At 36.2% G+C, this 13,653-nt stretch overlaps 1 protein-coding gene and 1 long non-coding RNA gene across 2 annotated transcripts in view; one reads left to right on the top strand and one right to left on the bottom strand.

Annotated features, from left to right (window-relative positions):
* Positions 1-13,653, bottom strand: part of LOC136250605 (uncharacterized) — a 91,162-nt gene that overhangs the window by 36,639 nt on the left and 40,870 nt on the right. The gene's annotated exons all lie outside the window — the stretch shown is intronic.
* On the top strand, positions 4,337-13,598 carry LOC136250598 (uncharacterized). Its single transcript, XM_066042826.1, has 12 exons — positions 4,337-4,463; positions 4,632-4,823; positions 7,139-7,267; positions 9,038-9,292; positions 9,348-9,593; positions 10,433-10,711; positions 10,765-11,025; positions 11,181-11,507; positions 11,625-11,677; positions 11,729-12,070; positions 12,246-12,637; positions 12,753-13,598. Exons 1-12 carry the CDS (start codon positions 4,427-4,429, stop codon positions 13,303-13,305), a joined length of 3,066 nt encoding a protein of 1,021 aa, XP_065898898.1. The 5' UTR covers positions 4,337-4,426; the 3' UTR covers positions 13,306-13,598.

The raw sequence follows: 13,653 nt of genomic DNA, 5'->3' as shown, positions 1-13,653 counted from the left end.
CATCATGTAGAGAGTTCTGCTACAAACAAACCACCATGTAGAGAGTTTAGCTGCAAACAAATCACCTGTAGAGAGTTCAGCTAGAAACAAATCACCCTGTAGAGAGACCAGCTAGAAGAGGTCACCTTGTAGAGAGTTCAGCTACAAAGAAACCATCCTGTATATAGTTCAGCTACATTTCAAGTCACCCAGTAGAGAGATCAACTGCAAAAAAATATCCTGTGGGGAATAATGGGCATGTAATAAACATATGTATATAATTTGTATAATTACTAATAAAATCAAAAACAATTGAAGCATTAAAAATCTTCTTTAAGTTCTTTTCTTCTTCCTGTGGTAAAGAAAAAAACACATGGGTTAAAAAAGCCCCAAAGCCAGCCATAGGCCGGCTTTGCAGTATACAAATACAAAAAGAAGTGATATCTAATCAAAAACAGCCAAGCTGTAAAAAAAGGTGCGGCCCCCAAAAAGGCCATGGTGAAAAAAGATGTGAAATCCAAGGTGGCGGCCAAGAAATGGCTGTGATGGTAGGTTAATGGTTACATTTTAATAACGACAATTCAGGTGAATTTTGTGCCGCTTGGTCTTGGCACCAAATTCACCTGAATTGTCGTTATTAAAATGTAACCATTAACCTACCATCACAGCCATTTCTTGGCCGCCACCTTGGATTTCACATCTTTTTTCACCATGGCCTTTTTGGGGGCCGCACCTTTTTTTACAGCTTGGCTGTTTTTGATTAGATAATAATAACAGCACACACCTCACGTATCAACTGGCAGTAATGAGGCCTTGTACACACCCAGCCTAGATTTCTTCGCACCCACTTGATGGTGGGAATGGAAACTTTTTCAAGATCCAGCCACTTTTCCAGAAGCAAATTCTTCATCGCTCTAGCTGTAACCTCATCATTCGCGCGCAGCCTTTCCTCCATAAATCTTTTCATCTCTTCTGTTAAAATTTTAGGCATCTTGCGGCGTGGCAGGTCCCTAATAGTTCCTTTCAGGCGATACTTCTGCACTAAATTGTACAGCGCTCTAGAGCTTACATCTACTTTTTCGGCGTCCAGTCTCTTACTGATCTCCAACACCAAATAATCAGAATTATACAACGATATCACCCTGCGTCTGGCCTCATACGACAAACGAGGCATGGCAAATCCCTGACTCCAAGTAATGCCTTATTTCCGGCTTTCTTCGTAGGGCAAGCACCAGTAATTTGCACCAACTCTTTTCAGCGATTAGTAAGTACGTACGTATGTAGTATATACGTAGTATGCCTATTCTAGTGAATTGACAAATTAAATAACTAGCTGAGCTGTGAGCTACGTACGTAGCTATGTACTAGTCTTGGCAAGAAGAGTCCGTGATCACGCCACGCAAATCACGCGAAAATCCTCGCAAAACTCGGAGGTCTCACGAGTTGACAGTGCTTGTTTGTGTGGGTTATTTTACTGTGGAATTTGTGTTTTCCACGGATCGTAAAGCATGCTTCCACGCGAAATCACGCGTGGTTCCATGCATGGAGCTCCATGCGTGTGTGAAGTTGTAGTTGAGCTGTATCGTAAGTTATATCCCACACTTTAGCCAAAAGGTTAGGATTTTAATGTTCTGTCACAAACCGACGTAAAATATGACAGGAACTCAGTAAGACACTCTTCTGCATCTTCGAGATGAGGTTAGCATGATAAATCTGTAATGTTTGTAGTTGATCTTTTAAACCTTCAGGAACAGAGCCAAGGGAACCAATGATAACAGGAGCCACAGATGCTCTTACAGACCACATTTTCTGAATTTCAATCTTAGGTCACTATAGCGTTGCCGTTTTTTCAGAAATCTTTTGGGAAATTCTACTATCTCCTGAAAGATTTCTGTATTATTATTATTATTATTATTATTGTTATTATTATGTTGTTGAAACCATCATAATAAATGAGACATGTCAGGCCCGTAGCCAGGGGGGGTTCGGGGGGTTCGGAAGAACCGCCCTCTTGGGAAAAAGGTCCACAATTTCAGTAAAAAGGTCCACAATTTTAGCAAAAAGGTCCACATTTTTAGTATACAAGTCCAAATTTTCAGTAGCAAAAGTCCATTAGCTCCAGTTTAATAAACACCACTAATAAGAAGCTAAATTAAGTGCTCCGAGTAGCTGGCTCATTCAGTGCTTGTAATGCACTGCAAGATCGAGATACTCTAATAGAGCAGTCAACCACCCTAATAGAACAATCACTCTAATAGAACGGTCACAATTATGTTTTCTTCTAAAATCTGTATGTAATTACTTAATTTATTTACAAAACCATGTTTGTTGCCTTAACTAGAACTTTCATAATATAAAAATTTTGGTGGGCAAGCCCCCCCATGCAGAGCCCATAAATAGCATCCATGCTTCAATGCACGATCCAACAGAGCGTTCAATCTTTCCCATTCTTATTCACTGTGACATTCCAATATATTATAGACACAGATGGTATAATTACAGTAGTATAGTAGAGATATTTCCCAGATGTCATCCAAATAGCTGGTCTTAAGCCTACCTAAAAATTGTTATTTTTATTGACTGAAATGCCACTAAATTCAACCTTTTAGTGTCTATTTTCAAGAAATTTCCTGGGGGGGGCATGCCCCCAGACCCCCCTAGTTTCAGCATGCTTCGCATGCTGGGTGTGCTTCACATGCTGGGTGTGCTTCACATGCTGGGTGTGCTTCACATGCTGGGTGTGCTTCACATGCTGGGTGTGCTTCACATGCTGGGTGTGCTTCACATGCTGGGTGTGCTTCACATGCTGGGTGTGCTTCACATGCTGGGTGTGCTTCACATGCTGGGTGTGCTTCACATGCTGGGTGTGCTTCACACACCATAATGTAATCCATATAAAAAGGGCCTCAAAAAAGGTCCACTTTTCTTCTAAAAGAACCTACCCAGATAAAAGTCTGGCTACGGCCCTGCATGTATATACATTTACAAATTCAGTAACCCTCGGTCACATGCGACCACAAGGCTGGTGATCAAGTGATACCAACGTGGGCATGGCAAGGGAGAAAAGTAATTACAATTACAAACAAAAACAACGATTACAAAACAAAACAAAAATATTAAATTACAAGTACATTATCACAACCACTCTCGGCAATCCCTTGCCATAAAAATCCTCTGGGATGCAGTCATACAAACCTTCGAGGCATCATCCTATTATGATTAAAGTACCTGGTAAAGGCAGAGCCTGTATACCAGAAGGCCTTATAGCTAAAGACCTAAGATGTTTATATTAACTGCACTAAGTATGTTTGAAAAGTAGGAGAAAGAAGAAAAAATCCATGACTGGACCTGGGCAGCCTCGAACCTACAGCCATCCGATTAACGCTTACTTTACATATGTCGTATTAATTTATATGTGGTCCCACATGCCTAGACTGCATGTTGCTGAGGATCAAGTCACCACTGGGCCTGGGATTTTTTTTTTGCATTCCTCACATTTTAATTACATGTTTCTGACTCCCTGTATCACAGGTTTTAAGCCCCCTAGTAGGATAGAATTTTATTTAATTAATGGTTTAATAATAGAAATAAAATTCTCACAGTGAAGGGCAGCAATAATTTTCACTGTGCTGTTTTAGCTAGTGGTATTGTGTGACTTGGTATCTTGGCCTGATAACTTTTACTCACCCGGCCATCCCAACTCACTGCACTTCCTGGTAACTGTTTCTAGCCCCAAAAACGTAGTTTTTAAATGGTAAAATCTTAATATGCTGTCACTCAGTAGATACTCTTAATAATTGGAGAAATTTTTCTACAACTTTATATCTTCAACCATAAACAGCATCTACAACATTATCATTGTTTATGTTTAAAAGAAGTCAATATGAATAAATTTCAGAAGCAGTTACTTAATCATGATTTGCTAGACTAATAATTATACCAGTAATAATCATTGTCTGTTCTCGATCTATCGATATACGTATATCTGAGTACATCTTGGATGATAAACTTACAGGCTATATATTAGACTCTATGTTATGGTTGAAAATAGAGTATAATGTACTTAGTGTTCTCTTTGGGTCCTCCATATAACAGTGGGGCCAAGTATGTTTAATGTAGTCATAAGTATTTAAACATGACAGCTGCACATATTGTGTAGTTGTTATTGTGCATAGTTTTTACCTTGAAATATATTGGTAGTGAAACTATTAATGAATGATCTTATTCAAATACAATCCATGCCTAATTACCTTCAGTATAACACAAGTACATTGTTGGTGAGTTTATACAAAAGCTTTACACAATGAATTATTGCACAGTATTGTATTGTTTGTAATATATATATCACTGCAGTATTTTCAAGTTACAATGGTAAAATGAGAAGTTTCTGTAAACTTTTTTTATTAAGTAGTGTGGCTTACTTGATATCACTACTGCAGCTGTGAGGATGTCACAACTAAGAAACAACTTACTTTGTGTAGTAGGTTAGTATATTTTGTACCTGCATGGTATTTCCTAGACACATTTGTGTGTTTATATACATGTTAGCTATATGTATGTAGAAAATTGACTCATCATTAGATAGAATAACTTAATAATAAGTGTTGAATAAAGCCACAGTATTTCATATTATGCAATTTTTCTACATGTAGTATACATTGCTGTTGTGATGGTCATCAGGAGTCATGCTTTAATATCAGTTTCACGTACCCTCATAATTCCAACAACGGATCATGCAAAGTTTTGCTGTCGTTCAACTTCAGATAGTGGAAGTAATGAACCAGTGGAATGGCTTAATTCAAACTTGGATGTGTTGACTACCACTGACAAGATAAGGATAAGAAGTACAGTATAAACAGTAAATACAGTAAACACACACAATTTGCACAGTAAGACCTACCTTTTACGTACTTTTAGCATCGACATAACCCATGAGAATCAAGAAATGTGGCATGCAACCAAGGAGACCCAGTGCTGCATGGCACACAACATACAAAATGTATTGTAGTATGGTGCATGGGCAGATCAAAAGCTGCAGCCAGTGTTACAAATCTGGTCACTGTAAAGCATTAATACAATACAATACAATAAAATCAGTTGTAAACCAGTCTACAAATAATTGTAGCATGGCTAAGTATCTTCTTTTGGCCACACAGTCTGGCCACTAATTAGTTCAAAGACTTCAAACGAAACCAAACACCAGACCAACACAGGAAGTCACAGTACAAGGCTAAATCAAGGACTGACAAGGGGGTAAATTGCTCTGGTACGAATGGACACACAACACTGCACTCATCTGAATGAAATGGGAATCAGTACAACCACTGGGCTGAGCCCAGTATCTACCACACACTTGTTCGCCAATAAATTAAGCTAACCAAGACTATTATAGCGCTGCACCACTCAACTCAACAATGAATATCAGACACTTCAGCTACAGCGGTAGCCAATATTAACCTTGCATTCTTGTCCCTTCTGTGTTACAAATGGGTGCCTTTGATTTGCGCAATAAATCAGTTAGAACACACCCGTATCTGATTTGTAAACACTTGGGCCTGCGGCCCTCGGGTGTCGTGTTTACAAATCAGATACAAACCTCATGGGTGTGTTACAACTATTATAATGTATTACATATAGATAATGAACCAGGAACCAAGAAAATACAATTTCAAACACAGACCATTCTTAATGTGGATATTTACTTAATCTTTTTATCCTGAAACATTCAAATAACTTGCACATCCTTTAATATACTCCAGAGTTCTATGTTGACTCTATGTATCTATCAATTTTGTATAGATTGGCTGGCAAGGACTTTTCTATGATTTTAAAAGTACAATGTGGTTTGCTGTACTGGAACAGTCATTTATAAAATCTTCACAAATAAAGTTAATGTGTGTCTCGATTTGCAAAAAGGTACCCTTTTCACACACAAAATTTTGCTTGTATTTTGAAATTTGAAACTTCATAAATTGTATATAATCCTGAAATTTCCATGAGTGAAGCTACAGTATCTTCGATATAAAGAACACCTTAATCCATATAAGATGTCAACTGTTATAACATTTTGTATGTTAGCATGTAAAATGTGTGAAAAGTAGCACTTTGCAAATTCAGTTGGATTCCACCCAGGAATTTCCACACTTGTATAATTCCACAGGTTACAACCCACTGTCATCAGCTATCTCTAGTTTAAATCTATATACCTTATAAATAAATTGTAGCAATGAAACTTTTGAAAGTTCTAGAGTTGAATAGGTGCATGAGTGTTGAGTGCAAAATTTAGAAAGCTTAAAAGCCAGTCCCTGACCTGCTTTGGTGTTGTTATACAAGAACATAGGCGGTGGAGACCCCCCATTTTTTGGGACACTGTTTGCAAGAAAAGATCGAGATACTTTAATAGAACAGTCAGGATCTAGATACTTTAATAGAACAGTCACAGTATTCAGAGAAGTAGTGTAGCAAATTACTTAGCTACGTATGTGTAGTTATAAATAAGGAGGTATAATTGGTGGAGAGGAGCTATTGTCAGCAGGCTGTTACCTTTTTTTGGTCTTCGACTTACAGCTAGCCTGGCCCCTTCACTCTTTGGCCTGCTCCAACCGCCCCTGTACAAGAATGAATGATACCTAAACCTAAATAGAACATTAATTGTAATTTACTATAGAGTGGTTCAGTAATGGATGCAGACTCTACAAAAAGAGTTTCACTCTGAGGTATGGTGGTAGTAATGGCTACAGTCTTACTACCTAGCTAGCTATAGTTTGTGCCAAATAATCACTCTTCAGGATTATTGCACTATTGAATTATATACATTTGGACTATTTCAGAATGTTGCTATAGCTATAACCCCATCACAGATTTTTCAGTAATGAATCAAACTTTAACAAAATCATAATAGATCATAGCAACCACTTTTAAGCGACTTATCAAGGTATTCAAGGTAAACCCACAATCAATGTAGTCTCTTTTTGTCTCCTAGCTCTGTGCTGCATATCATTTACATGTGTGACTAACATGGGCACATGGAATTTGTTCAATTTAAGAGAGGACTGCAAAAATGCCTCATTTTACTATAGCTTTAGCCCACTGTATTTATTGTATAACTTTTATATAATAACATTTTGTATATACATACTGTTTTGTGTTTATTGTTAAGCATCATCAAGACATCCTACCTGCAAAAGCAGCTTGCAATTTCGACCACCATCAATATCTGTTGCTGGGAGCTACTGGTGTAGGAAGGTTAACAGTAATGATAAGGTTGAAGTAAAGTTGGTGATTGAAAGTATGTAATTGATTTTAAATTCATATTGTAGTGTGCCATTTTTGTCATAAATTTTGTCTTTCATTTTCACTTAAGAATTTATTTCACTTCAAAATTTTAGCTATGTACATATGGACATGAATAACCATTGCAATAAACTTTCATTTATCTTGAGATCATTTCTCCAAAATTGCTGTTAATAGTGTACCTAATAATTGTTTTGTTAAAATGGTTAGCAATTTTATGCTAATGGTTTCTTATCCTAACATTGTGCTTACTTTTCTGTGTTAATCTCACACAAAATCACTTCAATTATCTGGTCACCAGTCACCAGATAGTGTTTCCAGGGGTTTAAACAGTTAATGGTTCACTGTAATAATTTTATCATCAACAACATGGCCAGATTATAAACTTTTTATATAGATGATAGGTGTACTAGAGCCCTGATGAATTGTCTAAAATTAATGAGAAAACATTGTGTTTCCTTGGACCAGCTGTTAAACCACAATCAGATGAATTCAATGCTAACACAATATTGAGTATCCACACTAAATATATTCTAATCTTGTATACAGGCAAGTTTTTATGCAATTGTATTTTACTCTGTAATTTCAACAATTTTCCTTGTCTCCCAGGGTTGTGTATTATTGTAAGAACTTATTTAATGACCTGATCTGCGAAAAGTGGTCTTATAGCCTTTCCAATTGCATGTACTTGGCATCCAATAACTTCACTTGTGAAAATGGTACCACCCTGAAATTTGGTCACTATGAATAGCTAACCGTAACTTGGCAATATTGCTTGGTGTAATTTGAAGGTGATAGGTTAAATACATTAGGAGTTATGATCAGTCAAACTTGAGAATTTGGACAAGCTTTAGATCATATTATGACCATGAATACATTATTTTTATTATTTTATAGAGTATTATATGACACAAACCATTGTCCATTGGACACAACATTACATCAAGTACACTACTAGGCCTGTGTCAAATATTCCAGAGTATATGTGCTAAAGTGCTATGCCAGCATAATGCTAGCATATTAGGTGGATATTTCAAACTGTGAAGCTTAATTCCATGAAAATAGACCAATATTTTCTAATAGAGCAGTCAGCGGAAACTGCAAACTTAGATTGATACTCTCTAATAGAACAGCCACTTTGTAGTGAAATACTCTAATAGAGCACTCACTAATTAAAATGTACCAAGATAACTGTAAGAAATGTTGCTAACCTAGGAACATAATTCAAGCATAATGGGAACACTGAAGAGCATAATAAGTGAAAATTTTTGCGAAATTCCTGAAAGCATTTTGGGCAAAATTTTGAGCACATTTGACTCAGGCCTATACACTACAAACTACTACTGATAATCAACCTATCACTTATGCAGTGTCAATCACTGACTGAAGCTCTCATGCAACATGTTGACCAAGATTGGTGCTAATTATGCTAAAACATTAACATTGCTTAATGCACAATCACACACCTACATGCATGCTAGCATGCACTTGCATGTCAGTGCACACAAACAGACACACACACACACACACACACACACACACACACACACACACACACACACACACACACACACACACACACACACACATACACATACACACACATGCACATAAACCATGTTTGTGTAATGTACTATCCTATGCTACATTTCATGTTTACTCAAAATGTATGCTTTTAACTTATGAGTTCAAATACAATAACAGTTTTCTTAGTAGTACTGAAAATAAACTATCATTGCATATTTGAAATTTGGTATATACACAGGTAAAATGGCAACATATCAAACAATATCTGCACCACTAGGGTCTGATGTATATTTGGACTGTCCAGATCACAATAGCACTATTTCATGGGCTATTAACTGTACTGATCATATTAATTTCACCACTGAACTGTCATATAGTCAAAATATGTCAGGTATGGTCATTCACAGTATAACCCCAAAACAAAAAGGATGTTACACTTGCTATTCTGAGGAAGATGCTATTGGATACACAATGATTAAAGTGATTACAGAAAGTATGACAATAATAACGTGTACAACTATAAACAGATGTGCTTTAATTTAATACAGGGCCTTCACAAAATCAGATAATGTTAGTGAATGTCAGTGAACAAGTGGTACTCAATTGTACTGTGTCATCTTTACCACATCCAGTGTACAACTGGTCCATCCCAGACACTTGTTCATCTTGTCCACACACCAACAGTAATAGTGTTATGATCTTCACTGCTGATATTACTGATAGTGGGGAATATGTCTGTGAAGCTGAAAATGAATATGAAAGAATCTTAGTGACCTTTACACTCAGTGTTACAGGTAAACAAAACTTTCATACGTGTGTGTGTGTGTGTGTGTGTGTGTGTGTGTGTGTGTGTGTGTGTGTGTGTGTGTGTGTGTGTGTGTGTGTGTGTGTGTGTGTGTGTGTGTGTGTGTGTGTGCATGTGTGTGTGTGTGCATGTGTGTGTGTGCATGTGTGTGTGTGTGTGTGATACAAGATCGCAATAGGCTTGCAGTATACATTATGCATTATGCATATGCATAGTTAGCTATGTATAATTATGTACACTACACTATTACACTATTATGTAGGTGTATAAACAGACAGACAATAACTCATGCATTATTTGTACTGGGCATAACACATACACATATTTATAGTACACGTTGTAAAAGAATTCTGGAAACTTGTTACAGGATAACTAATGAATAGAGTTTTATAACAGGCTGAAAGACTCTTAATAGCATTGAATAATTCCATGTATCAAATTAACTAAGTATGTATACGTTAATTGTAAAGCTAACTTGAAACTTAAAAAATGATCTTGAATACTTTATTGCATCCACTTTGTCCTCAAACTTTGAATGTATAAACAAAACTTAGTGAATTTTATAACTCTGTATAATTTATTTAATTCAACATACATGCACTACTTTTATAACAGAACACACAGATCATCAGGTCACTGTAATAATTCATTAGGTTTATTGTGAAACCCAAATTAATATAAGATATACTGTAGTAGCAGCTTTCATCTGTAATTCTGTTACAGACAAGTAGCTACTGTATATACTTACAAATACTAAGTATTTTACTTAATAGTACTGTGTACAATTTATAATGAAGATTTTATAATGCAAATGTTTTCCATACACAGTGTATCCAACATTTATATTTAGTGACCAGTTAGTTATTGTACAAGAGAGAGTTGTTCTAAGAAAATCAGATGTATTTATAAACTGTTCAGTTAATTATGGGACAGAATACAACACTGCTTCATGGCAACTTGACAACGAACCATTGTGGGTCAATGAAACTTCAAAATACTGCCAAAATACATCTGGTGTAATGATTAATAATGTGACTGTAGAGGATGAAGGAAATTACACATGTTCTGTTGGCCAACTTAAGGCAACTGTGTTAGTAAAGGTTAAATGTAAGTGTGTGTTGTCACAAATCTAGATGCCTACATAAATCTAATTCACTTAGGGCCTCCAGAATTATCAATTGCACAAAATATGACAGTGTTGGTGAATGTCAGTGAATCAGTGGTACTTAATTGTACTGTGTCATCTTCACCAGATCCAATGTACAACTGGTCCATCCCAGACACTTGTTCATCTTGTCCACACATCAACAATGATAGTGTTATAATTTTCACTGCTGATATTACTGATAGTGGGAAATACGTCTGTGATGCTAGCAATGAATATGGAAGCATACAGAGAAGGTTTATTGTCCATGTCATGTGTAAGTAGCAATAAACGTAAATGCCTGTCCTCTCCATGTATCATTATTTCTTGTGAAAATTAACTACAGATAATAAATATAGTACATACATTTTGCAACGCTAAATTATACAATTGTGAAAATTAGCTATCGATACATACTTCTCACACATACAGCAAAACCACTGATTAGTAGAAACACTGTGCCAATTTTAAGAGATTACAACAGAGAGAATAGCAATGTGATGCTTAGCTGTGGTGTTTACTATGCTCATCCATCTCCTGAAATCACTTGGAATATGATGGCCAAATCATCTAGAGTTTATCAGAAATTAGAGCAAAATTCTACAGGGAAATACATAATGCACAATAATAGAAGCATTGAAGTGTATTATCGATTTATATTAGAAAGTGACCACTTAATATTCATGTGTGCAGCAACTAATAAGTATGGGTCTGCTGAAAATATATTTCATCTCTGGGATCATGAGGTCTTTAATCAAGGTTTGTTGATGTTTAAGCATGTATGGATGACATATATACCATAACAGCATTACTGATGTACTATTTGAGCATATATATCCTTGTTTATCTGTTGATGTTGTTTATGCTATATGATAGAACAAACACTTTTACTATATATCAAAGTTCAAAACTGTCAAGATGCTACCAATGTAAGTGAAACATGCATATATGTACAGGAATAACAAACAGCTTACCGTTAGGAGCCAGATGAAGTTTTTAATGAATTGCGACAATGGTTTGGTGTTGTTTGTGAATGTACTGGACTCAACAACTTGCATGGTCCTAAACAGGCTTGTGTTGATGGTACCACTGCCAGTGTTACCACTAGTGTTCATCCTGATGGTAACAGAACTGCTAACATGTTAATTGATTTAGTGAAATCTGAACTCCAAGAAAGAAGAGTTAAACTTCCATCTGGATGGATAGTTTGTCTTAGCCCTGACTGTGAATACAATGGCAGTGGTTTAGGGTCTGGAGTACTTGGACAGGATTTCATCATATATGTGAAAAATTTAATGACTAACTGCCAAGTAGTCATCAATGTAAGTTGTATTTACTAAGCTAAATATAGCTGGTATACTTTGCAGTTAATTCTTGCCCTTTAGTTCCACAGATTTGTGAATGCAATCACTCTGTGTTGTCACAAATCTTATAATTATGCACTTTTTATTGCATAATTAAGTTCATGTATATGCATAATATTATATTTTTTGTTAGAATTCCATCAACATAATTCAAAGTGAAATTGAAGGGCTACTTGGGTCTGTATGTAACTGTAATTTTCAGTTGCTGGCACCAACATGTTTGAATAACTCAACAGCTTCTATTACCGCAGTGATTAAATCTAATGGAAACCATACTGCACAAATGATGATTGACTTGATAGAGGAGAATATACAAGAAAGGAATCCTTCAGTGATGTACCTCAAATCTGGATGGGTACTATGTCTTAGTCCTGATTGTGAATGGGAGCCTGTGACCAACAACATGTTAGAATCTAGTGACAGTCACTCAGTACCCCTTACAGTAGGACTGGTGGTTGGTATCCCATGTGCTCTAATAGTTATACTGTTGTGTATCATTGTCATAATCTGGATAGTTCATAAAAGGTGAGAATTTATGGTGATATGTGCTTAGCAAATTGTGTAAACCTCACATTTAGCTGTAATTTCATTTCTGCATGCGTATGTCATATCCATATATTTATTTCAACCTAACCTATAGATCTCCTAAAATGCCCAAAAAACCAATGAGCTGTGATAACAAAGACCCTGGTCACATATATGATGAACTTAGTATGTTTACAATGATTCCTCCTCTTGCTGCCAAGAATGCAACTCCAAGTCCTAAAAGTGACAAGGTTGTGTTTGATACATCACATGTTCAACCACCTTCCTATCAACCATTACCTAAACCATGTTACGAAAGTTGTAGTGCTGCCAGTATGGAGAAATATAATGACTATCATATTGAAAGAGATGTCAGAAGCATCAAGGATGAAGATTGCTACTTTTCTAAACCACAGTATGAAAACTGCAATGCCTGCAGCACAGAAAAATGCAATGATTATCATATTGAAAAAGACATCAGAAGTACCAAGAAAGAAGATGGCCACTTTTCTATGCCACAATATGAAAGTTGTAGTGCTACCAGCATTGAGAAATATGATGATTACCGAATTGGGGAAGATACCAGAAGTATTACCGATGAGAACTGTCAAAAGATGATTGATAAAACTGAACTTGAGCCTTATAGCAAATTAGTTCACCATAAATAAATTTGTAATGCTGGCAGATATAATGCCTTTGCATGCATGTATAGCTGCTGTTATAAATAAATGCAATAGTTTACACATGCAATGCAGTATTTATGCAAGCAAGAGTTTCTTTACACATATATTGCTGATGAAATTGTGAAAAATATTAGTCATATAAGATTCACAAGGTTGATTGAACAAAAATTAGCCTTTTGTAGCACTGACCTATATTAAAACTAAAAGTAAGATTATCACTCAGGCTCTTTTCATGCGGCTCCCCTGCCCCAAAAATTATCTAAGAACTTGCTATAGTAATAGCGATGCAGCAGATAGCTTCCTAATAAGACAGATGCAGGTGCACTCAGGACC

The sequence above is a fragment of the Dysidea avara genome, chromosome 3 (genome assembly GCF_963678975.1).
Source record: "Dysidea avara chromosome 3, odDysAvar1.4, whole genome shotgun sequence".
Taxonomy (NCBI): Eukaryota; Metazoa; Porifera; class Demospongiae; order Dictyoceratida; family Dysideidae; genus Dysidea; species Dysidea avara.
The sequence above is the reverse complement of the archived record's forward strand: the minus strand, read 5'-3'. Positions and strand labels throughout refer to the sequence as shown.

What these genes read in the sequence shown, in the direction of transcription:
- LOC136250598 (XM_066042826.1), top strand. Translation starts at nt 4,427, where the DNA reads ATGTCACAACTAAGAAACAACTTACTTTGTGTAGTAG. An exon ending in CAACTTACTTTGTGTAGTAG is followed by an intron (nt 4,464 to 4,631) that starts GTTAGTATATTT and finishes TTCTACATGTAG; the next exon opens with TATACATTGCTGTTGTGATG. An exon ending in ACTGCCAAGTAGTCATCAAT is followed by an intron (nt 12,071 to 12,245) that starts GTAAGTTGTATT and finishes ATTTTTTGTTAG; the next exon opens with AATTCCATCAACATAATTCA.